Raw genomic sequence first — 26848 nt, forward strand, 5'->3', positions numbered from 1 at the left:
TTGAGTCTCCACCCAGAGTCTTATTCGGGGATTAAACATGAAGCTCCGAGGAAGAAGAGAACAGGAGGGCAGACAACAGTAAGGAGTACGAGAGCGTGGAGAAGATGTCAATCAAAGTTTGGAAGCCAAGTAGCAGATGGGCAGTTGCTAAGGGACGGAGCAGACCGGGGAAAGCTGAAACCGTGCTGCTCGCTGAGGGAAGCCAAGAAGTGAAGCCTGCGTTGGAGCCCTGGGAGCTCTCAGGAATCGCTAAAGGCGTACCGCACCGGAAAGATGGGTTGAAATCCTGTAAGTGAAGAAGTTGGGCCCTGTATCGCTTTCAGCAAGAACCCACTCCAGAGGAACACGGGAGGGTGTTGAGTTGAGGAACTCCGAGGTCCGGCGCGGGGAGAAGGCAGGGAGCTCTGCAGAAAGTGGGGGATTAGTGGAAGTCGATATCTCGCCAAGTGAGATCCTGAGGCGCTTTCCCTCACGGGGCTCCCAGAATGCTGGCAACCGGGTTGCCACCCACCAAGGCAAAGAACCCGAGGCAGATCTCTCCGGGGGGGAGGGGGGGGGGACGGGAGGGCGGGGCAGGGGCAAGGACCATCCCAGGAAAACAGACCTGGAGATGTGGGAGGCGCCACCCAGGGAATGCATGGCTGGGCCTTGCCCAATCATTCTGCCATCAAGTCTACACACAGGGCTTCTTGCTAGGTTTTAGTGCCTCACTTTGCCAAACCGGTCCCGGCTAGTGCCTCACTCTTAAATGTAAATGAATAAGCAAGATTTGCCAGACATTTGGGGAAAGTCCTTGGCATAGAAAGAAGATAGATAGAAGGCTTTGAAGGAAACTGAGACAGAGGAATCAGAAAAATGAAGACCTGTAACTCTTGGCCTCAAAGTGATAAAAAGCTGTTGCATTTACAAAGAAAGAATGAGATGTTTTTTTAAAGCCATGTTTACAAAAAAAACAAAACAAAACAACAACCCAAAAAACAACAATCTGCCAAAGCCTGTTTGGCTCGGTGGATAGAGTGTCGGCCTACGGACTGAGGGGTCCCAGGTTCGATTCCGGTCAAGGGCATGTACCTTGGTTGCGGGCACATCCCCAGTACTGGGTGTGCAGGAGGCAGCTGATCTATGTTTCTAGCTCTCTACCCCTCTCCCTTCTTCTTCTCTGTAAAAAATCAATAAAAATATTAAAAAAACAAAACAAAACAAACAAAAAAGAACAAAACCATTAGGGATCATATAATAGCTATATGACTATAGGAATATTATTTAACCCCTGTGACTCTTAATTTATTTTCCTATAAAGTGGGGATAACAATAGTAACTAATACATAGTTGTCACCAGCATTAAGTAATTTAGTACATGAAATAAGTACATAGTTAGTGCTACTGTTTCACTTGCTATTTTATTGTATTTTATAGCAGGGCAGATGTCACCTTGTTATTGAGTTTTGGTAGGTCAATAAGTTTATTTGAATAATTGCTACTTTTATTTTTTATTTTTCTGATTTCAGAAAGGAAGGGAGAGGGAAAGGGGGGGAGAGAGAGAGAGAGAGAGGAGAGGAGAGGAGAGAGAGACATCAATGATGAGAGTTCCATTGATCTTCTGCCTCCTGCACACCCCACACTGGGGATTAAGCTCATGGCCCTAGCATATGCCCTGACCAGGGATTGAACCATGACCTCCTGGTTCATAGGTTGATGCTTAACTCCTGAGCCACACTGGCTGGGCAATAATTGCTACTTTTAAATTTATCAGATTCTTAGGAAGAAAATTTGGTCTACATAAGCAACATGAAAAAACATGTTATCTAACTCAAAAGTACTTTTAAAATTAAATGAGTAGTAATTATTTTTAAGAAAAAAGAGGATATTGTCAACTTTTTAAAAAAAGGTGTGTGTGTGTGTGTGTGTGTGTGTGTTTAATTCAGTGCAAAGCAACATGCCTGGCCCATCTCAACTCCTTCACTGCCTGTGGGGGGAAGGGAAGGGAGGGCGAGATGCGTCAGTTCCTCAACCTTCTCCTTATCTGAGATGACCAAGTTATAAAAGTATCTGCTGCAGTCAGCTTTAAACTTCACAATATTCTTATTTTTCTTAATGTCAACAGACTTGGCATCCTTTCGCTTGGCTATGAGCAGAAAGTCCTTGATTTCCTCAGTTTTGCGGGATGGCTACGAGGGGGAAGGAGAGCAACATGATCTACTGAGACACAATCTCCTACAAATGTTATGCTATGCTTAAACAGACTGCACCTTATTGAGCTTGAAATTTAATTATTTTCTGATTTTGCATTTTTTTTTTTTTTAAATACGCTTTTATTGATTTTTTAGAGAGAGAGGAAGGGAGAGAGAAGAGATAGAAATGTCAATGAGAGAGAAACATTGTTTGGCTGCCTCCTGCACGCCCACTAGTGGGGATCTAGCCCATAACCAGAGTATATGCCCTGATCAGAACATCCATCCATCATTTGGGGCTCCTCTTGGTTCAAGGGTGGATGCTCAATCACTGAGCCACACAGGCTGGTCTTTCGTGATTCCTTTTCTGAATCCATGTTTGGAAATAAATCTGTATAGATTTATTCAGAATTATTCTATGTAGTGGAATTATTAGGGTCTATGGTTAGATCTATATGAACCAAGATATAGTTTTTCTGGGTCAATGAGAAGGCAAACATTTCAGATTAATATGACTGAAATACATTCTTTAGAGTATGTCAACTCATTAGTCAACAGAGCCAAATATCAACAGTACAACGATTGAAATTTCTTTTGAGAGCCAAATTTTTTAAACTTAAATTATATAGGTAGGTACATTGTTATTAACTTAATTAGGGTACCCCTAAGCTGGCCTTTGCTAAAAACGTCCTCAGTCTGATTGAGGTACACCTAAGGGGCCAAAGAGCCACAGGTAGCTCGGCCACTGCTTTAGAGTCATTAAATCAGGCTACAATAGGTATAGCCTGTGCTGTGACTTTGTGCTTACTCATTGATGAGAAAGTTGTCCTTCACATTTAAAATTGTTTTTAAGCTATGCCCACTGTTTTGATTTTCCTGCCCTCCTTCTCATTATCTGCACTTCTTTCTCTGATTATAAACAATGAAACAAATCAACAATCTAATATTTGCCTGGCCCTCAAGGACACATACGGGATTCAGAGATTCAAAGCAAAAGTGCAACATTAAGGTACATTATATCACTAGGGGCTGAACAGAACATAGATAATAACTGGAAAAATACCGTATCAAGAAATGGTAAAAGTCATGATGATTTTTGTGTGGGCTCGGCCAGCACTTTTGAAACTTAGACCTTTGTTTCCTTGATTATAGTTCTGAGTTTTCTCTGTTCTCCTCTTGTTAGTCTAAATCATTTTTATCAGCCTCAGGGACAGAACCAAAACAATTCTCTTTGGTGTAATAGCTGGACACATATTGGGGCCCAAGTATTGCTGGGAGGTGCTTCCTCCCTCTCTTATTCATTAGGTATGAAAAACACCATCCCTTCCTTCAGAAACACTGATGTATTTCCACACTTTCTCTTAATTTTATGCAACCTTAACAAGATTTTTATCAGTGTGTTTTTTTCTCTTTTTTTCTGAGTGCCAATTCCTCTGTTTCAAAGAAGCAAATAAAACAGCCTCCCACTCCGTGTTTATGGCAACATTGGGGCCTTCTGATCTTCGAGGCAGATTCTTTTCTTGGGACACGTGGCTTTCCCCCACCCTACTGTCAAGGATGGACTGATGAGAGCCGGGAGCCGGGGTTGGAGTGGGGTCAGAGGCGGGGGCAAAGGCACCCTTGCGTTTCAAGAGTGCCCACCTACACCGCCAGAGGCTCCAGCTCGGTTTAACTGGCAGTTCCTCCAAGGGCCTGCGGCCTGAGCGATCGAGTGATCGAAATCACCTGTTCAAGGTCCGCACATGCAGTGATTCCTACTTGCAATCAGCGGGGCCCCACAGGACCCTGAGGGGTCTCTGGCGGGCCGGCTCTCGGCTGCCTGCCGGCTCTACCTCGCGCCCCGAAACCTGCGCAAACGCGGGGAGACCGCGCCCTCTCGCGGTCGCGGCCCCACCGGGGCTGGACCTGGAACCACCGCCTCCCACTCCCTCCCCCTCCCCCCCCGCCCCCCCAGGCTGCGGCTGCGGCCGCGGCGGAGGCGCCGGAGGAGGAGGAGGAGGAGGAGGAGGAGGAGGAGGAGGAGGAGGAGGAGAGGAGGAGGCCCGGAGCGCACGGGCTGCGCGGGCGTGTGGGGGGAGGAGGGGGACGCGCCTACATAAGCCCCGCGCGGCCCGGCGCGCCGGCCCGGGAGGAGCGCGGAGTCGGGAGCGCCCGGCGCCGCACACGCCGCGGCTGCCCGGGAGCCGAGGGGAGGGAGCCGGTGGGAGACGCCGGGCGGGTGGCGCCGGGCCACGTACAGAGCGCTCCTGGCTCCCGCCCGTCTGCGAAGCCGGCCCGGGCTGCGGCACCGCAGCGGCCTGCGGAGGTGAAGCCGGGCTGCGGCGGCCCGAGGGGGCGCTGGCCGGGCGGGTGGGCAGGGCTGGGCGCTCCGGCCGGGGAGGTCCGGGCGGCTCGGCTTCCCCGGTGGGGGGTGGGGGGACCCTCTCGGCGGTGGTCCTGGGCTTTTCTCCGGGCGCTCCCCTTGTGGGGCGCCTGCAGCAGTGGCCCGGGCTGGCGCCGGGCGTCCCGAGAGCTGCGGGGAGGGCGGGGGTCGGTGTCCCCGGGGCGCCCGGTGGCGGCGGCGGAGGCGCGTCTCACGCGGGCCCCGCGGGGGTTTGGGGTGGCGCTGACATGCCCGCGGCTGGTGATGCCCTCAGTTCGGGGATGCTGCTGGGCGTGGGGGTGGAGAGACACCTCCGATGCGCGGGATGAGGCGTGTGCGAAGGCCACGGACCGGGCCGTGGCAGGCTCCCCAGGATGACCCCGGAAAGCGGGGATTGGTGTAGTGATGGGTTAGTTTCAACAAAACAGAAAACCAACTTAGGGCACTCGTAGCCCGAGAGTCAGGACCTCCTACAGATGTGCGGCGGCGGCGGACTTGCCTTGCTGGCCCCAGAGCAAGCAAAGGGGAGTTAGCCTGGTTCCAGAAGCCACTTTTCAGTGAGGGAGTGAGAGCTCTAAAGAAATTGTGTGTTCTGTTTTATTGTTTTAATTTAATTTATTTTGTTTTATTGTGTGTGTGTGTGTGTGTGTGTGTGTGTGTGTGTTTTCTTTTTTAACGTTGTCAGTGATTGGGCTCCAGGCTGGTGGTGAGGATAAGGTGAGCAGGGAAAAGCCTAGCTGCTTTGTGCCATTGGAAAGTCTTCAGCATGCAGACTGCTGTCATGAGAAGAGGAGCTCTGCTTGAGCAGCAGTTCTTCCTCGTGTGTGGAGAACTGAGTTTCTGGAAACGTCCCCCATGCTGTCGATTTTGCTGGTAAAAAGGTGCCAGTCCTTGGCGCTGATTGCCTTCCGCGCAGGGAGAGGAGGCACGGCCTCGGAAGCAGCTCTGGGCATTGAGCGCGCTTCTGCGGAGGAGAATTTGGAGGGGGCGGGTCTAGATGTCTCCGGGAAAAGGAAGGTCCGTATGTACCCCTCTAGTCCTGATTTACGGCGATACTTAACTTTTCCCCCTTCCCTCCTCCAGGACCAGCTGTTTCAATGGTGCAGTTCTCTTCCTCGCCTTTTGGTTACCAGTCACCTTCGGGCCACTCGGAGGAGGGAAGGGAGGAGACTATGAAGTCAGCCAAGCCCCAAAGAAACCACAGCCTTGGGGACAGCCAGCGCGCTCTGAGCCCCTTGCAGTCTCCTCTCCGGTCCGTGGCCTCTCCTTCTCAAGCCTATGAGACCTACATTGATAATGGACTCATATGCCTTAAACACAAAATTAGAAACATCGAGAAAAAGAAGGTAATTTTTTTTTAAATCTTTCTTTCTTCCCCCTAACCAGGCATATGCACCATTTCAGGTAAGGGTTAAGGAACTGACATTTTGGCTTTTTAATCGGGGCTCATAGATTCCTTCCCAGAGGTTTAACCTTGGGATGTAGCTGGCTGAAAACATACAAGCAGACTAAATAATGGATATATTAAACATGTTCTATTTGATTTGTCAGCATGACTGAATACAAATATTCTTCATGGTAAAATTATGCATGCTACTGTTGAAATATTGGAAGAGCTAGCTACTTTAAGTCAGATTAACTCCTTGAGTAGTAATGTTTCTTTTCAGAGATTGCCTTATTATTAATGTTATTTTTTTTTTTTAGCTCGTTTCCTATCTGACTTTCTGCGGCAGTGGATAGTGCAGTATAGATGCTGCAGTCATTGGAAGCTTTAACGATGGTGGAGCCAGAAAATGTTTCAGCACTTATGTTTGTGTTGCTAGGTGATCCTTTAAGATTGGTAGGTGAGCCGAAACTGGTTTGGCTCAGTGGATAGAGCGTCGGCCCACGGACTGAAGGGTCCCAGGTTCGATTCTGGTCAAGGGCATGTGCCTTCATTGCGGGCACATCCCCAGTGGGGGGTGTGCAGAAGGCAGCTGATCGATGTTTCTCTCTCATCGATGTTTCTAACTCTCTCTCCCTCTTCTTTCCTCTCTGTAAAAAATCAATAAAATATATTTAAAAAAAAAGATTGTTAGGTGAAAGCATTGTAGAGAGCCTTGCAAACCGGCTCTGAGGTTATACTCAGCCTCACGTTACAATAGATGCTGATGTAAAGATCTCCACATCATTCCTCATTTCCTGAGTCATGTAGCCTGTGGAACAGTTGCTTTGTTGTGTCATGATTCTCTTTGCTCGTGATGATAAGGTGAGTCATTCGCTCTTTGACCTTGGCATCAATATTTTTATGCCAAGACCTACTTACACCTTAGGAGAGTTATTTGTAATGGAGGAGTGAGAAGAGACTTTTTTTTCTTTTAAAAAGAGTCTGACTCTGTTTCTTTTCCTTCTAAAAATGTTTTTTATTTTAAAAAAATATATACTCAGGAACATAGTGAAGAAGGGCCAGTTATGAGTAGCTTCTCTGTAGCCTCTGGCTCTTGCCAGTTGTCTTTTGAATGCATCGAGTTGATCCCCCAGTGTGATAAGGTGAGCATGCCTGTGTCAGCACAAGCACAAATTCCCTGCCACTGTTGGAAACTAGTCAAGGCAGGACCTACTCAAAGCAGGATCTACTGATGGAGATGCGTTAGTTCTTCTCCCAGGTGGAGGAACTGTGTGTGTAGGTAACTTATCCTCTCTGGCTTCATGATACCACCTCTTTGAATACCTATCTGACAGTACCAAAGCTTTTGTTTCAAGCTTCTGAGAAAACATTTTAAAGCTATCAAGCCAAATGGGAGGAGTCTAAATGTTGCCTTTCGAATACCATCATGGGCCATGTAATTTTTATGGGGACAATGAATGCAATTTATTTGTTGTGTGTTTACTGAAATATCATTTAATATAAAATAGCTTCAGTTTGAGGCTAACAAAATGCTTAAAAAGATATATTTTACATTTCTATACTTCCATTAGGAACTTTCTTATCCGACAAATGACACAAAACTCAACAGGTGACTAACGGTTTAAGCATGAGGTTCGAGCAGGGTTTCTCAGCCTCAGCACTGTTGACTTTAAAAAAAAATATTTTTTTATTGATTTCAGAGGGGAAGGGGAGGGAGAGAGAGATAGAAACATCAATTATGAGAGAGAATTATTCATCTGCTGCCTACTGTACACCCCACACTGGGGATTGAGCCCACAACCTGGGCATGTGCCCCTGACTGGAATCGAACCTGGAACCCTTCAGTTCTCAGGCCAATGCTCCATCCATCGAGCCAAACAAGCTAGGGCCAGCACTGCTGACTTTTGAGGTTGGGTAATTCTTTGTTGTGTGGGGCTGTCCTGTGCATTGTAGGATGTTTAGCAACATCTCTGGCGTCTACCCACAAAAATGCCAGTAGCATGCTCCACCTTTCTGCCATTCCCCAAGTTGTGATAACCAAAAGTATGGCATTCAAGGTGGTCTTCCTGGCCACATTGACTCTTCTTCACTGGCTTGAATTTTTGTGATGTAGTAGATTATGGCTTTGCTTAGGCACGAATTTGAATCGTGTGAGCTCTGACAATGATGTGCTCATATACTATGTCTAGACATTGCCAGATATGCCTGGGGGACATATTGTCCCTGATTGAGCGCCACTTGGTTAAGGGCATGTGATTGACTAGTTAAGTCTCTGTAGTCTAAATATGTAGAGAGGCTATTAAGAGAAAAACCTTTATTAACTTTTGTAATACCAGACAAATGTTCATTTGTGTGTGATATTTTTTCCCCTAACTAGAACTCATGTTCTCAATTGCTGCGTGCTTTGTAGTAAAATGATACTTTTGCAGATTGATGGATTACTTTAGTAACTGTTTTCATAAAAAACAAAGTCTATTTATTTTCTTGAGAATTTTATATCAGACTATAAAAGATGTAAGTTTCTCTTTTGTAGCTCAAATTGGAAGATTACAAGGATCGCCTGAAAAATGGAGAGCAACTTAATCCAGACCAATTGGTAAGCGATTTTATGATACTTTGGCCAGACTTGCTGGTTTCTTTTTCTAAATAAAACTGTAGATAGACTTCATGAGACTAAACATTTGATAGGCCAGAAAAAAATCAGTGAAATCTGGCTTTTTTTTTTTTTTTTTAAACCTAACTATATATATTCGATTATTTATAACTTTTTAAAATGTTGTTTAACTTGTCCATGGTATACCTGGTAATCTCAAGATTTATTAATTTAGAGGAGGAGACTTTTTGCAATATGGAAATTAAAAAACCCCGACAAAAAATGTTTCATTGATGTTTACCATTTTGACTTGATCACATCTCCTGGCTAAGAAGGGAAAAATTAATCTAAAAGTTATTTGATCTAGCTTGTACATCTATTGTCTTTTACCTTCTTAATGAAGGTTTTTGGTTGTGTGTCATAGATACTGGCATTCAAGGTGGTCTTCCTGGCCACATTGACTCTTCTTCACTGGCTTGAATTTTTGTGATGTAGTAGATTATGGCTTTGCTTAGGCACGAATTTGAATCGTGTGAGCTCTGACAATGATGTGCTCATATACTATAGCTGGTGAGAGGACTTAGCTGGACATCCAGCATCTCAACATGGGTTTGTTTAAGTAGTCATAGAATGATTCATAATGTTTAGAGTGATAAACTTTTTCTTTGTGTAAATGTCCGTAAAGAACGTGTTCTGATAAGGTAGGATTGTTGATTTTGGGGAAATGTTGGGGGTAAGGGCGGTGGTTCTCAGGATAGCTCTCTAAACAATATCAAGGACAAGGCTATATTTCAGAGCTCCAGCCAGACAAACTTGAATTGCAATAATTCTTACCATCTTTATAACCACTTATTGTTCTATAATACTAACTTTGACTTCTCTCTTGAGAAATATGCTGCCAACTGCCAATTTTATATTTGCCAATAGATTAGTTTTGTGAACTTGAGATTTCTTTGTCCAGTTGCCTATTTGTCATCGGATTTTACTCTGCCCGCCAAACCCATATCCCTTTTATCTTAGCTATGTCAGTTAATGGCTTGATGAACTAGAAGGATGGAGTTGCCAGAAAACCCTGGAGAATTTATCATCTTTCTCTTTATATTTTACATCTAGCTTATTAACAAGTCTGATTAGTTCTTCAAAATAAATTTAGGAACTGACCAGTTTTCATAAATCTTGCTTCTGTTATCCTGGTCCAAACCACACCATCTTCTATCTGCATCACTGTAATAGCTTCCTCACAGGTTTTTCTGTCCTGCCCTCTCTCTTCAAATCTCTTCTCAATATCGTAGCTTCAGTAATCCCGTTCACATGCAGGTCAAAGAGTCATTCCTCTGCTCAAGGTGCCCTTTGGTTCCCATCAGGATGGCAGCGTGTCCTTGCTGTGACCTACAAAGTCCTATAAAATAGGCTCCCTGCTTCCTTTTACATCTGTGGCATTTCCCTTCCCTCTCTCCCTTGTTACCTTCAACCCAGTTACACTGGCCTTCGTGCTGTTCCTCAAACATCGCAGGCACACATCTGCCTCAGGGTTTTTGCATGTGTTGTTCCTTCTGCCTGGGATACCTCCCCCTTCTCCCCCAGATGTCTAACTATTGGGGGTAAGAATGGGGAGCTCAGTTCCCACCCTCCTTCCATTTTTGGTTGGAAGGTCATCCAGTAAGCCTGTCTTGACAACACGTTACCTCTGTTTTCCCATTCACATTCCTTAGCTACTTTCTTAAATTTTCTTCATAGAAGCACTTCTCTGACAAGCTGTAAAGTTTTTTTTGTCCTTCCCTTACAGTATAATTTCCATTGGAAATTTTGTCTGTTCACTGCTGTTTTCCTAGTACTTAGGATAGTGTGTAGTATATAGTAGGCATGGAGGCATGTGGATTATTACATACTAGAGACCAGATGCACAAAAATTCATGCAGGAGTAAGCCTTCCTTCCCCCGGCTGCTGGCACCAGCTTCTCTCTGGCACCTGGGACCTGGGCTTCCATCCTCCAGCCACTGGCAGGTACCCGGGACCTGGGCTGGCTTCCCTGGGGCCCTGGCTTGGTCAGGAAGGACATCTGGAAGATGTCCAGCCTAATTATCATCTTTACTTATCTGTAAAATCTTTTAAAAAATTGTCTTTTAGTTTTAAGTATTTCTGTAACAATCTTACTTAATTTTGCTTGTCATAGGTAATTGTTTACAAGTCTCTTCTACCATAATATACATTCCTTGAAGTTGCTTATTTATCTGTATGATCCTAGTTTTGCTGCTTGTGTAGTATATTTGAGAAGTAAAATGTATATTGACAGGAAGCCTGTTGGCTCAGTGCTCTTAAAACCCCAAGGTCTCTCTGACTTTATAGATATCATCAACATTATTATTATGGCTCAGATTTCTAGTATAAAATTTGAATTTTTAAATTTAACTTTATATACCTTCTAAATACTCTTTCTACTTTTTCAATTAGATATAGTAAATGTCTAGTCCATAAAGTCTTAAATCTCCTCTTACGTTTTTAAGGAACACTTATTTTGACATTTGTACTCAGAAGTTCACAGAATTGGTGTTTTCTTCTCCTATTTGGTAGGAAGCAGTTGAGAAATATGAAGAAGTGCTGCATAACTTAGAATTTGCCAAGGAGCTTCAGAAAACCTTCTCAGGACTGAGCCAAGATGTGAGTATGTTTTACTTAAAACCAGTTCCACCACTAATCTGGAAGAAAATGTCAGGGTCTGCTGATGGTACTTTGTTATCATCCATCTCATTCCTACTGATACCTTATTGTGGATGTGGGTTGAGCATAGCTACTTCAGAAGTCATAGTTTTCAGATTTCTGGAGCTTCCATAGAACACAAATGATGTCTGAATGTGAGACACTGTGGATAAAGTATTAGTTATCTAATTAATGTGTATTGTTTCACTGTGAAACCATAGCAGTCACCGAGAAGGGAATAAAAACGATTTTTATGGGCACATTTATTAAATACTAGAGGCCCGGTGCATGAAATCCATGCACTCAGGGGTGGGGTGTCCTCAGCCTGGCCTGTGCCCTCTTGCATTCTGGGAGCCCTCAGGGGATGTCCGACTGACTGGTTAGGCCCGCTCCAAGCCAGCAGTCAGACATCCCTAGCACTGCCGCTGAGGCGGGAGAGGCTCTCACACCACCACTGTACTCAGCAGCCATGAGCCTGACTTCTGGTTGAGCAGCACTCTCCCTGTGGGAGCACACTGACAACCAGGGGGCAGTTCCAGCATTGAGTATCTGCCCCTTGGTGGTCAGTGTGCATCATAGCAACTGGTTGTTCAGCTATTTGGTTGATTTGCATATTAGCTTTTTATTATATAGGATATTTTAGAATATAGGCCTATACATTTATACATGATAGACGTCTAAGGTCAGCATTACTTAATGTATTAGGAAACTTGGATTGTTAGACTTTTCTGGAGACCATGGCAGTTATTACCAGGAAGATTGACGATTCATGTTAGAGTTAATCTGGTCTCACCTGTTAGGTTCTCTATTTTGATGATTCAAACTTTTATCTCTGGCAAATTGAATCATTAATTAATGTGAAATCTTAAGCATTAATTAACAGAGTATTCTTCACTGTTTTAGAATCTTAGTTAGAAGGCCCTTGTAAGATCATGTTCTAACAATTGAAATCTTTTTTGTAAATTCATTTCTGTATTGGGAGCATACCTCATAAGATAGTCTCTTCTACTTTTTGGTTATTTTGTTCTTGTTTGGTGAACTGAAATTCTCTTCTCCATTTCTCTGGCATCAACCACCAGCATACCCTGTGCCTCCAGAAAAAAATCCCACCAAAAACCCAAGGCATACTTTCTAGGCTGAAGACATCTACCATCTTAATCCTTGTAAAATAGTCCGGAGTTCTCTCTTCTGGATGTCTGCCTTCATTAAATCTCAGAGTTAGTGTCTAAGTCTAAAATAGCCTAGTGTAGAGCCACTAACTTCTGTTTTCTGGATATTTCTGTTAATGTAAGTCTAAGATGATATTAGCTCTTTTTGTCAACCAAAACATATTTTAACTCATTGCTATTCATGAGTCACTTCATTTTAGTACTTACTATTAATTCCACAGTTATTAAATATTTATAGTCTATTTTAGAGACAGTACTTTTAAGTCAATTTGTTTTCTTATGTGATCGATTCTATCAGCCTTCTGTTTGGATGGTTGGAAGTGTACTTTTAATACTTAAAAATTCTCCATTGACACTCTTTACTCAGAGTTACTCTATCAAATTTTAATTTTCCATACAGGAGTTTATTTTTTCAATATGTGGTTTTTTGGTTTTAGATATAAATCTTTTTTTTTAAATACTTTCCATGTGCCAGAAACCTACAAAAATCCACTTGTTTTTATAGCAACCCAGAAAGTAGATATAAGTTGTCTCCATTTTTCAGATAAGGAATCTGAGAATCAGAACCAAAGGAACTTCTTCCAAGTCATATCACCAGGAAGTGGTAGAATAAAAGTAGAGCTCTAATACTTTTCATTCTTAAAAACTGTGTTCTTGCCGAAACCGGTTTGGCTCAGTGGTAGAGCATGGGTCTGTGGACTGAAAGGTCCCTGGTTCGATTCCGGTCAAGGGCATGTACGTTGGTTGCAGACACATCTCCGGTGGGGGGTGTGCAGGAGGCGGCTGGTCGATGTTTCTCTCTCATCAACGTTTCTGGCTCTCTATCTCTCTCCCTTACTCTCTGTAAAAAATCAATAAAATATATTAAACACACACACACACACACACACACAAAAAAAAAAAAACAAAAACAAAAAAAACAAAACTATGTTCTTCCTTTTACTTTTATAGATATGGTACCTGTATACTCGTTTTTCCATTGCTATGGTGACTCTAGAGCTATCTTCCAAACCGCCAGATTTTGTTATGTGTGAGATTATTTTTCTTTGTTGAGGTGCTAAAAAGTATTTGGGAGTGTGCCTTAATGAATCACGATGCTAGAAGTATCTGTTAGTACCTTCCAGCCCAATAATTATTGGGCTCTTCTTTTACTAAAGTTTTTTTTAATTTTTTTTTTTTTTGGTCAAATCTCTTCTGTGATAGCCAGTTTTGCAGCTTGTGTTACGTTTTCTTCTTTCCCTTTAGCCCAGCCACACCTCTTTTAGTTTGCATGATAGGAGCTCTGTCCCTTGCTAGGTATTTTGCATCATGGTTCAGAAAATACAATAAATTTGATTATTCAGGACTGTTGGTTGATAGCCGTTTATACTTCTTATTTCCAACCAGTCCTCTATTGGAAGAAGAGAAGATGATGTAACATGACTTCTTAGCTTCTATATAAAGAGGGAGAAAGAGGCTGTTATCAGGGATGTTTGTGACAGGAGCATATGATTATAATCTAGGAGACAACATGCTTTCTTACTTGATACTTGATTGACTCAGCAAATCTATGAAGTCTGTCATGTGTCCAGCTCTGTCCTGGGCACTAGTGATATATTGGTGAACAGTGGACATATATTCTCTGTCATCATGGAGTTGAAGCCCAAGAGAGAGAGGGGGGATGTCAAATAAATAAAAAGATAACCATTTGATATAATGGATACTTGGATAGAGGAAGTTCAGGGTAGCATGAACCCATAAGAACACCTAATCGAACCCTGAGAGATGGCTAACTAGAGAGCTGAGGTTATCTTGTGATACTATCTTGAAGATGCCCTTGGCATCAGTTGCCTCTCCCTACATCATCATGAGACTGTGTCATTTTGAGACTTGGATAATTCAACTTGCATCTGCATATTTTTTCCTCCTCTCAAGCGGAAACGGAAACTACTGTAGTTGTTTGGTTAATTAGTACTGCAGTGAGTCCAAATTAAAGTCTCGGAAAAGATTTTCTGAGCCTTCGCCATCCTGAAGAAAATACCCTTATCCATTAATCCCAACCAGCCTGTGCCTCATTCTCACACTTTTATCTTCATTCCTTGTCTCCTGTCCCTGAGAGTAGCACAAGTCAAGTTTACTAAGTTTCTTTCATAACCTCTAGAAAGTTAGTTAAGAATGCCATCATGAATATTTTTGTTGAGTTTTTTCCTCAGTCTTTTTCTGTTAGGATGTATGAACATACACATCTCTATTGTAGAGTTTTAAATACTGATGCTATATCAAAATAATTTAAACCACCTATAGGAGTAAGTTTTTAGACTTTGTTGTTGTTCTCTTGATCTTTATATCTTGGAAAATACCCAACATGAAGTAAACATTACAACCAGAAAAATAACTATGGGGAGAAAAGAATGTTTAAGTTTCTTAGTGGAAATAGATAGTACTTTTTATTGTTTGTTGTGTTATTTTTTATTTTATTTTATTTTTTAATATATATTTAATTGATTTTACACAGAGAGGAATTGAGAGGGATAGAGAGTTAGAAACGTCAATGAGAGAGAAACATCGACCAGCTGCCTCCTGCACACCCCCCACCGGAGATGTGCCTGCAACCAACGTACATGCCCTTGACCGGAATCGAACCCGGGACCTTTCAGTCCGCAGGCCGACGCTCTATCCACTGAGCCAAACCGGTTTCGGCAGTGTTATTATTTTTTTTAATGAGAAGCCATGTATTATGTCAGACCTTAAGGTGTTGCAGTTCTGAGCTTTAGAGTAGACAATTTTCCATATGTGTTTTGTCAGCTAAATATTGGAAAATACAGGCTCCATCAAGACTGGCACACAATTCTGAAAATATCTCTTTACTTTTAAAACAAGCCTGTTGGCTGTGGCTGTGGCTGTTTCCCCCCCATTACATTAGTTAGGCATTTTATTTCTGTTTGGCTTTCCATTCCTCGTGCTGTAGCCAGTTGGTTGTCTTTAGTTGGTTTAAAACTATTATAGTTTAAATATTCTTCTCCTGGAACATGAGATTAAAAAAATAACCTAAAACAGAATGAAGCATTTTCTTAAAATATTTGGTCTAAGAAGGCTTGGTAATACCAAATATGGAAAAGTAAAACCTTGGATTGATGCGGATATCTGCGGTGGGTGCTTGCTTCTCATTATGGTGATATTGGAGGTACTAGATAGAGCCTGGAGCTGGAGGCGGACAATCTGAGCTCCCTGGGCTCTGGTTACCTGAAACAAACCAGTTTCTTACTCTGGGACTTCTTCTGCTGAAGGAGGAAGCAGGGTTAAATGAATGTATCAAATTTGTAATTTGTAATATACATAAATAATTCAATAATAAACTCTGTGTTTGGATACTCACAACTATAAACTTACTTTTGCCACTCTGTATGTGAGTTTTATCTTCTAATCTCAAGTCTCTGGGATTAGTCAATTTTATTTATTTTTTATTTTTAAAAATATATATTTTATTGATTTTTTTACAGAGAGGAAGGGAGAGAGATAGAGAGCTAGAAACATCGATGAGAGAGAAACATCGACCAGCTGCCTCTTGCACACCCCCTACCGGGGATGTGCCCACAACCAATGTACATGCCCTTGACCGGAATCGAACCTGGGACCTTTCAGTCTGCAGACCGACGATCTACCGCTGAGCCAACCGGCTTTGGCAGATTTGTCAATTTTAATTAGCCTTTGTTTTAACAGCTCCTTAAAGCTCAGAAGAAGGCCCAGCGAAGGGAGCACATGCTAAAACTTGAGGCTGAGAAGAAAAAACTCTGCACCGTCCTCCAGGTTCAGTATGTATTACAGAACTTGACACAGGAACATGTACAGAAGGACTTGAAGGAGGGCTTGAATGGTGCAGTGTATTTGCCTTTAAAAGAACTTGACTACCTCATTAAATTTTCGAAACTGACCTGCCCTGAAAGAAATGAAAGTCTGAGGTAAGCCAATGAAAATATTTTTCTGAAACAGAACACACAACACTTTAGCCTAACTTTTGTAAATATAAAAAAATAAATATATGTATGTAGTAATTAGGAAAACATTAATTTGATTCAACACGGGAAATGTTGGCCTGCCTAGACTCTGACAGGGTTGATAGGAGGAAAGTGAATATTAATGACCTCATAACCTACTTCTTTATTGTAACATGGATTTTAAAAAGTAATGACTGATCACCAAGTTTTAACCTTGTGTAAGTGTTAACCATAATACTAGTTATGCATATTCTTTAAAAAAATATATATATATTATTGATTTTTTATAGAGAGGAAGAGAGAGGGATAGAGAGTTAGAAACATTGATGAGAAACATCGATCAGCTGCCTCCTGCACACCCCCTACTGGGGATGACCAGAATCAAACCTGGGACCCTTCAATCCACAGACTGACGCTCTATCCACTGAGCCAAACTGGTCAGGGCAGTTCTGCATACTATTCTTAAAAAAAATTTTTTTAATGTAATTATCTCAGGCTGTTGTATTACCTGAGATTCTTTGCCTTTTGACTGCTTTACTTAAAGTGGAGGTAAATAAAATTTATCTTGACTAGTATCATTAACATTTTAAAGGGAGGTTATTTGGTGTTTTTGTGCTGCAAATAAATACTGAGAAACAAACCTGATAATTAAAAATATCAAACCAGCAAATGGAGGCTGCTCAGTCTCCACCCTTCCTACCCATGTCCCTACCCCCTCACAGTTATCCATTTTCTATTCTTGCTTTGAAGGAATAAATTAGCTAATGAACAGCTCTCTAAGCCTTTCTTTGTTAGATATAGGCTATTCCAATGTTGTGTCTGTTAGCCATGCTAGCTAGACACAACATTGGAATAGTCTGTATCTAAGAGTTAAATTTCAACTGCTATTGGAAATCAAACATTGTATCAGGAAACCTAATAAAACTCAATTACCTATAGACAGCTATATATATATATATATATATATATATATATATATATATATATATTTATTCCTATTCTGATAATCTATTCTATCATCATTCTCTGTTTGTTGTCTTCTTTCTCTTACTTCACTTTGGTGTGTTCAGGGAATGTAGCTTACTTTAATATGTGAAATGCAAGTGATTATAATTTGAAAAATAAGCTGCTCTCTTTAAAGTTAAATACAGCTCTTAATATTTTCATTTCAAAGTTCTTTTATGTAGAACATAGGCTTGATAATGAATGCTATGGCATTGACAATTTTAAGCTCTTTTTGGATTATTTCTTAATAGCTGTTTTTGGTAAAAATTCTTGTTTTGAGGAAAAATACTTACAGTAGAAAACCATAAATGGGCAGTTAGTCATCTTTTGTAAAGTTTCCATTTTCCAAAGAATAAAAAGATAAAATGCACATTGAATGTCTTGACTGTTTATGGGTTAATTGTATAACTTGCACTGCTCCATATATATATACACACACACACACACACACACACACACACACACACACATACTAGAATGCCAGTGCATGACATTCATGCACTTTTTTTTTTTTTTGGGGGGGGGGGGGGAGGTGTCCCTCAGCCCGGCCTGTGTCCTCTCACAGTTCAGGAGCCTTGGGGGATGTCCGCCTGCCAGCTTAGGCCTGCTCCTCGTGTGGAGTGGGCCTAAGCTGGCAGGTGGACATCCAATGAAGGGTCCTTAGTGCTGCCGTGGAGGTTGGAGAGGCTCCCGCTACTGCAGCTGTGCTCACCAGCTGTAAGCCCGGCTTCTGGCCGAGCAGCACTCCCCCTGTGGGAGCGCACTGACCATTTAAAGGCAGCTCCTGCATTGAGCGTCTGCCCCCTGGTGGTCAGTGCATGTCATAGTGAACAGTCATTCTGTAGTTTGGTTGATTTGCATATTAGCCTTTTATTATTTAGGATATATATATATATGTATGTATGTATATATGTATGTATGTATGTATGTATGTATGTATGTATGTGTATGTATTTCTAAAGCCACTTTGTTCTGCTGCTGCTTTTCCTTATCAGTGTTGAAGACCAGATGGAGAAGTCATCCTTGTACTTTTGGGACCTTTTGGAAGGTAGTGAGAAAGCAGTGGTAGGAACGACATGTGAGTTTTCTTTACTCTGGACTTTTACAGTCAATACCAAACTTTATGTCTATATGTTTAGAATGATATTGACGGCTGAAACTGCGTCAGTCCCTCAGAACTTACTTGTCTGCAATACTATTTATTTTCATGGGGAGAATGATCTCTTTGTTTAGTTCTGCTAAAAGCAGCTGTTGTATAATTGCACTCATTAAAACGAAACCTAGGGGGAGTTTTCAAGTGGAAAGTCGCTGTGATTTGGGAACAAGAGCTAGCTAGGGTCTAGTGCGAGCTTTAACACTAGCCTGACCCTTTTGGAGTTCGGTTCTCTATTCTGAATAGTTGTGCCTGTTCTATTTAAGAATTTTAAATCTACACATTATCAATATTAAGACTTATCTACCAGATTTGCCTAAGATATATATGAATGGTTTGGCTACATAGTCTACTGATGTATTGTTGTCTATTGATCTGGAAATGAGCTGGAGAGAAAGAGTTCTTTTGGCTTCTTAAGTAGATGTTGGCCCAATGCCCAAATACAAATGGCCAGACATGAAATCCTAGCTTAGAATAATGAAAATTCATTTGAAGCCAGCAAACGTTTTTGTTAATAGTGGTTGCTTCCTTTTTAAAAATACTCTTAAGTATGTATAACTGTCACAAACTTTCTAAGTCCTTTCAAGTTTCGATCATAGAAATTTATTTCTTGGTTAGAATGAAAAATGATACAAATACTTTGGAAAATCATTCGGCAGTTTTAAAAAATAAAATTAAGTGTACACTTACTATATAACAAAGCAGTTATATTTTTAATACCCAAGAGAACGGAAAACATGCTCACATAAGTATTTGTACATGAATGTTCATACCGGCTTTATTCATGATAGCTCCAAACTAAACATGGCCCAGATGTACATCAGTTGATAATTGATAAACAAAATGTGGCATATCCATACAGTGGAATCCATTCAGCAATAAAAAATGGAATGAAGTATTCATATATGCAACAGCATGGGTGAATCTAAAAATAATTATGTTGAGTAAAATAAGCCAGACAAAAAAATAAGCACATATTATATGATTCCATTTATATGAAATTCTAGAAAAGACATAACTAGAACGAGAGCAGGTCAGTGGTTCCAGGGAGAGGGGAAAGGGGGTTGATTAAAAGAGGGATATGAAGGAACTTTTTGAGTTGATAAAAATGTTCTGTATCATTGTTCTGGTGGAAATGCCAGAAATAACGTGACTTTCTGTGCACTTCAAGTGGATGAATTTTTTTGTTTGTAAATTATAGCTCATAGTTGATTTTGTTTTAAAGAAAGACAAAAATCTGTCATAGTACTCCTATGAAAGGAGTAATAGACTCAAATCAAGTATGAGAACTCAGCTTAATTTGGTAATTAGGGTTTTAATGGATATTAAAAATGAAGTAACTTTAACATCATTATAAGATTTTTTAATTTAAAAAATATATTTTATGGATTTTTTACAGAGAGGAAGAGAGAGGGATAGAGAGTTAGAAACATCGATGAGAAAGAAACATCAATCAGCTGCCTCTTGCACACCCCCTATTGGGGATGTGCCCACAACCAAGGTACATACCCTTGACTGGAATCGAACCTGGGACCTTTCAGTCCGCAGGCCGACGCTCTATCCATTAAGCAAGACGGGTTTTGACAAGATTTTTCTTGATCATCATAGGATGATGTGCTAGGAGTGACATAAAGCACAACTCGAGTAAAGTCTTAATCATGGAATTTAGAAGTTTAAAAATCTTTTAGAGATTGTCCAACATAGGGTTTTCTAATGGTTATGATTGAGGAGCTTTTACTTCTGTAAAGCCTTCATGACTTGGGGAAGATAGAGTAATTGCTAGTTATGATATCTTGGAAGCAGATGGGAGATATGACTTTTCCTTAAGCTCCGGGAATAATGTATATATTTTTGTAACATTTTTGAGATTTTGATAAGGATCTCTGATTTTTAGTCATTTCTCGCATAGTGGAAATGGAGACCCAGAGAAACTTAAGTAACTTGCTAAATTTTGGGATTCTGATTGTTAAAATTTATATTGATTCAGCCTGACATAAAGATGGGCTGCATATTTATTTTTCATGGTACTGACTAGTTCTCTGAATCCCCTCTAATGTAAAATGCTGTAGTGACATTATAGGATAAAATTATGTTAGGATTTTTATTCCAAATAATTTCCCTTGACCTTTTAGGTTATATGATAACTAAATCTTCATCACTTTTTCTTAGACAAACATGTGAAAGATCTACTGTCTAAATTGCTGAATTCAGGCTATTTTGAAAGTATCCCAGTTTCAAAAAATGCTCAGGAAAAAGAAGTATCACTGGAGGAAGAAATAAAATCAGAGAAGAGAAAACAGTTATTGAAGACTGAATCTGTCAGAGAGTCAGGTTTGTTGTGCTTTCTGAAATTTTGTATAGTGACTGCATCCTTAATGCCCAAATATGAGACAAATCACTGTGAAATGATTGCCATGTTTTAATTTGTTAGTGTGTAATGCATGAAAATCTTTACTTGTAGCAGGATTAACCTCACTTTAGGAAATATCACTAGGCTTTATTACCATGATTTGCCTTCTATTAAGAGTGAACCTTACTAGAAATGTTAAGTTACACTTTGTTATAAGAGCATGCACTGTTAAGATGAGACTCGATGGAGTTTGAACCGCTTTGTTAAACTAGTAGTAGGATAATTTCATTTGAAATTGATTAAAATGTAAATTATAGTACTATCCAATACTGGAGTAGATAAGAGTGTTAATAACCTAAAGTTAACATACTGTTTAAGGAAAAAAGTGCCCAAGTAAATATAATAATTCCAATCAAAGAAATATGCTTTTCAAAATTCCCACTTTACTTGGAAAAGAAATACTTTGAGCAAATGGCACTTTTGCTTTTGTTTGTTTAAGCTGGATTTATTTAAGAAATATCACTTCTGCCTGGCTGGCATGACTCAGAGGTTGAGCATCACCCTATGAACCTGAAGGTCCCGGTTTGATTCCTGGTCAGGGCACATGCTGGTGTTGTGGGCTCTATCCCCAGCGAGGGGCATGCAGGAGGCGATCACTCAGTGATTCTCTCTCATCATTATTGTTTCTCTCTTTCTCTTCCTCTCTAAAATCAATTAAAAATATATATAAGAAATATCACTTCTAAGGAGGTAGTTGAGGCAGGGTTCTGAAAGCCACTTCCTCTTAGTTTCTAATGCAAAATCCAGTGCTTAGTATCTTCACTCCCTCACCCTCCTCCCGATCTTAAACTAGCTTGTAGGAGGGCTTTATATTTCAAGCTGAGATGATTCATTATTACCCTATGGATCCCGGAACTGTAATTCCAGCTTGACATAAGCTGCGTTTGTGGATAAGAGGAGATAGTCTTATTTTCCATCAGAAATCCATTTTTAACTGTAACTTGACTTTAGAAAAGGACTTTCCATGAGGTGAGCTATTAGCTTCAGCTAGCCTTGGACCACAAGCTTTTGACTAACAAACAATAGAGTTACTCCTGATATAAATATACTTAATTTTACTATCTTTTTTTTATAACTCCTCTGAAATATGGTGCTAGAATGAACTAGTTGTAATCTGGCTGAAAACATGTAGTTTACTTATATTTCTTTCATCTTTCCAGAGTCTCCTATGGAATTTACACAGCCAGAGATACAACCACAAGAGGTAAGGTACTAAAAGGTAATTTGCTGATTTTGGTTTTTGAGCTTTTGTGTATGTTGTGATTGGAAATTCCTGGCCTGGAGGTGTACTACTTAAGCTTGAATCCTGGCTCTGCAGTTTACCATTCTAGTGACTTTGGGCAAGATATCTATGTCTGTTATCCTTATGCATAAGGTGCAGAATGATAGAAATGCCTGCCTCATGTGGTTATTGTGAGGATTACAGGAGTCAGTTTAACTTCTCCATTACTTAGAATTTGGCCTGCCACACAATAACTGCTTGTGTTAGCTGTTATTACTGTTGGCCCTTGTGTTAGAATTTAAAAATGGGTAGAATTTTGCGCTCTCCAAAATTTACTCAGGTTAGTAATAGAAGAGGGTATTTGTTCTTTTCGAAGTGACATTGAAATTCATAGGAACTAGAAAGAATGGAAGAGGCAACATCACAGTATTGATGGATACATAATGAAAATAAAGGAAAGTCTGGTAATTTAAGAAACATAAGGCTTAAGGTTAAACAATATAACTTTGTTTAGTTGGACTGTCCTCTGCCTTTATGTTTAAGGGTGTCAGGTGGGTAGTCAGAAATATAAACTTTGATGTTTCCAAAGTAGCAATATATATATTTGACTCACCTAAGACTGCCCAGAACTGCACACCGTGGTGCCACATTTACTTGATTCGGGCTCTTTTATCAAGGTTATTCTGACTCGGCCAGTCAAATATAGATTGTTTCTTTTCACATAGCAAAGTTTGTATTCCTGTTAATTGAGAGGAGAAAGGAATGGACAAAAAAGTAGGACAGTCTTTTCAAGTAGAATAAGAATAGAAATTTCCCATAAGGAGAGTGGTTCAGACCAATGGACATAGGGATTCTAAGGGAGTTCACTATTCCCCGCAAGGTCTTCTATACATTTAGTGACTCAGCACATTTTCCCCCCTCTGGTCTAGTTTCTTAACAGACGCTACAAAGCAGAAGTAGATTATTCAAGCAAGCAGCATGAAGAGCAATCTTGGGAAGCAGATTATGCTAGAAAACCAAATCTCCCCAAATGTTGGGATAAGCTTACTGAACCAGCTGGTGAGGAGAAGAAACAGGAATCCTTCCCATCCTGGGAGCCCTCTGTTAAGCAGCAGGAGCTGGCAAAGCCTGTGGTTTACTCCGGACAGAGGAAGCAAGAGATGGCCAAGCCCAGGCCCACTCTGCAGGAAGAACAGAAGAAGCAGGATGTCTCTAAACCCAAGCTAACCCCTAGCCAGTGGAAGCAAGAAACTCCCAAACCTAAAGCAGGAAACGTTCAAGAGGAACAAAAGAAGCAGGAGACACCAAAGCCCTGGCCAGTTCAACTGCAGAAAGAACAGGATCCAAAGAAGCAAACTGCGAAGTCCTGGACACCTTCCCTGCAGAGTGAACAGGACCTCAGCAAGTCATGGACCACACCCATGTGTGAAGAACAGGACGCAAGTCAGGCAGAGGCTCCCAAACCTTGGGAAAACAATGTGGAGCATCCAAAACACCCTCTAACACCACAACCACAGATTTCTCCCAAGTCCTGGGGGGCAGCTGCAGGAAGCCTCATGCCAAATGACCAGCTCCTGCCCGGGAAGTTTAATGCAGAACCCAAAGATGTGAGTTGATCTCTATCAGACCGTGGCTGGCAATGTAGACATAAATAAGGAGCTGTGGTAATGATAACTTTAGCTTTCTTAAAAAAAAAAAATCAACAAAACCCATGTTAAATTAATGTATACAGTATTTCACTTAACTCTTTAATGTGTAATTTATTGTTTTCCCTTGAAAATTGGAAGTAGACCTAGTCAGTCTGTTGAGCCTAACCTGAGATGAAATTTTCCCAATGAGGAAATACTGTTTTAATGCCAAAAGTGTAATGACGTGATATGACGTCAAAATAGTGGGTAGTTGAGACAAGAACAAGTGAGAGATGTAAATGCATGTCCGAGGTGGGAGATTTGTTACCTTTGACCTGGTCCATGGGTGACTTTTTCTGACAGAACTTATATTTTTCTGTGTTCTCTTGCTTCTCTTTCACTCATTTGTAGTCACTCAGATTAGCCTGTACTCTTTGAAGAAGGTCTATGGTGGTTGGAGATATCCTCTAGTTGGAGAAAGGAAAATAAGTCTTATGATGTATAATCCTTTCATACAGTGTTAGTGTTAAAATTATAATTATTAAATTATAATTTATTTTCCACTATTTAAATGCAAAATGGCCTCACCTTGTTTGCTAAGCAGTGTGAATGTTTTATCCTTCCAGTATTCTCCTCTTTAGTAGTGTGCCTTACACTTCGTGCCATTTTAGCCAAAAGTTTTCGGATAAGTCTTTGGTCCTCCAACGGCGTGAAAACCATTTTGCTTGGGGAAATCGAAGCATCGCATTTTATAAATAAATTATCCCTACCTCCATCCTACCTGTGAAGGGAATTTTAGAGTTTACTTGTCTCCTTTTGCTCTCCTCTCTTCCTCTTTCTTCAGGTGCTAATATTAATTTTCATGTTTTTCTGACCCTGCAGAAGATTGATAGTGTTATTTCACTAACCAGATATCACACATAGTAATTGTAATATGTCATTTTGAGAAACTTATATTTAAAAACCCAGTGTTTTTTTTTTTTTTTTTTTTTTTTTTTCCCCAGCCAGTGTGATTCAGTGGTTGAGCATCAACCTATGAACCAGGAGGTCCAGGTTTTATTCCTGGTCAAAGACACATGCCCTGGTTGCAAAGCTCCATCCCCACTGTGTGGTGTGCAGGAGGCAGCCAATCAATGTTCCTCTCTCATCATTTATGTTTCTGCCTCTCCCTCTCCTTTCCTCTCTGAAATCAATAAAAATATATTAAAATAAACCCCAGTTTTATGCCTCAATGTTGATTTAAAATACCCAACTTAAAATTCCACTGGATATAGCAGTGCTGAGCCTTTACCATACCAGAATATTGATGCCATGACATTTGCAGAATAATTTGAAATCAGAGGTGTTTAGTTATAAAGGTCAGAACTGATTTAATTTGCTTTTATGGCACAGCATTATACTAAAGTTGCAAGGTCTCTCAGTGGCTGTGTATAATTCAATATTTGTCTCTGTATCTGTCTTACAAGCTCAGCTGTCTAGAACATGAATAAGTACAGTCAAGGGCAAAATAATATTCAAAGGCAAAAGACTAAATAACATAAAATTAAACACTAACGCTCATACTTTTTTTCCTAAAGGAGCTTTTCATTCATTCACTTAGGATCTATTAACTCTTATTTTATGGGATACTTTGATCAGTTGAGCTGTGTGACTACCGAATACATTAAAAGTTGGAGAAGAGGTGCTGGAAGGGAGAGGCATGCTGACAGCTGTAAGAAATAACTATAAAGAGGTTTAATTCAGGGTGTGCAGCAATCTGAATCAATTTAGCATGAGGGTTAACCACCTTATAAACACCATTAGCCCCTCAAAATATACTTACTCTTTAACAAAACATGATAGTGTATTCCCTCAATTCCACGGTATATGTATATAATTTTACATATTCGTGTTTCTGAAATCAGATACATCTTTAAAATGGGGTGTATATTTCATATAGTAGTAGTAATTTTTTCCAGAAAAAAATCATTGGTGTGCCTTAGAGCTAGTGGTACGTTGGCATAGAAGACATACAATAACTGAAGTCTACAGTGAAATAACTTCCTATCAAGCCCTGCTATTTTGGATCTTCTATTTTAATTTTTATATTTTTATTGATTTCAGAGAGGAAGGGAGAGGGAGAGAGAAAGAGAAACATCAGTAATGAGAGAGAATCATTGATTGACTACCTCCTGCACGCCCCACACTGGGGATAGAACTAGAAACCCAGGCATGTGACTTGACCGGAATCAAATTGTGCCCTCCTAGCACACAGGTTGATGCTCAACCACTGAGCCACCTCAGCCAGGCCTTGGGCCTTTCTCTTTAAGAAGAGGATGTTTTAGAAAGATTTCCATTAAAGTTATTCTGAAGGGGGTGGTATTTAAAGTTTGATTAAATTATTTAGAAAATGCATTTAGGTGGAAATTCTTTACCTGAGATAAATATGATAAATGAGCATTGCTATGTGTTTTGATTTCATTTAGATGTAATGACAGGCCAAGATTCCTAAATTAGGTTATCGAAGTTGAATTTTACTCCTAATACTTTATGGGTTTGTCTTGTAGGTGCCTAAGCCCATGCATCAGCCTGTAGGTTCTTCCTCTCCTCTTCCAAAGGATCCACTATTGAGGAAAGAAAAACTGCAGGATCTGATGACCCAAATTCAAGGAACCTGTAACTTTATGCAAGTATGAGTCATTATTGAATGAATCTTAAATTATATTCATGGGGCAATTTACTTCTGACCCGCAGCATTATAACCAAGTTGTTAAGAGCATAGATTCTGGTGTTCGGGAATGAATATGAATCCTGGCTCTGCCACTTCCTAGCTCTGAGAGTTTAGGCAAGTTACTGCCTCAGTTTCCTTTAAAAATAAGGATAGCCCTAGCTGGTTTGGCTCAATGGATAGAGTTACAGCCTGCAGACTGAAAGGTCCTAGGTTCAATTCCGGCCAAGGGCACATGCCTGGGTTGCGGGCTTGATCCCCAGTGTGGGGCATGTAAGAGGCAGCCAATCAATGATTCTCTCATATTGTTGATGTTTCTATTTCTCTCTCCCTCTCCCTCTCTGAAATCAATAAAGTATATTAAAAATAA

At 40.7% G+C, this 26848-nt stretch overlaps 1 protein-coding gene across 5 annotated transcripts in view; it reads left to right on the top strand.

Moving 5' to 3' along the window:
• Positions 1 to 4226: 4226 nt before the first annotated feature.
• CAPRIN2 (caprin family member 2) overlaps positions 4227 to 26848 on the top strand; it is a 42544-nt gene continuing 19922 nt past the window's right edge. For 2 of the 5 annotated variants that reach the window (XM_084877842.1, XM_084877844.1), the window contains exons 1-10: positions 4227 to 4476; positions 5617 to 5879; positions 8454 to 8516; positions 11085 to 11171; positions 16079 to 16317; positions 18354 to 18436; positions 20681 to 20842; positions 22082 to 22125; positions 23073 to 23750; positions 26318 to 26440. In XM_084877842.1, the coding sequence (XP_084733968.1) occupies positions 5631 to 5879; positions 8454 to 8516; positions 11085 to 11171; positions 16079 to 16317; positions 18354 to 18436; positions 20681 to 20842; positions 22082 to 22125; positions 23073 to 23750; positions 26318 to 26440 (1728 nt within the window). In that variant the 5' untranslated portion in view covers positions 4227 to 4476; positions 5617 to 5630. The remainder of the gene's footprint in view (positions 4477 to 5616; positions 5880 to 8453; positions 8517 to 11084; positions 11172 to 16078; positions 16318 to 18353; positions 18437 to 20680; positions 20843 to 22081; positions 22126 to 23072; positions 23751 to 26317; positions 26441 to 26848) is intronic. The other 3 variants (XM_084877843.1, XM_084877841.1, XM_084877840.1) reach the window with 3 other exon arrangements.

This window comes from Pipistrellus hanaki, assembly GCF_964339955.1.
Source record: "Pipistrellus hanaki genome assembly, chromosome: 3".
NCBI classification, from domain to species: Eukaryota; Metazoa; Chordata; class Mammalia; order Chiroptera; family Vespertilionidae; genus Pipistrellus; species Pipistrellus hanaki.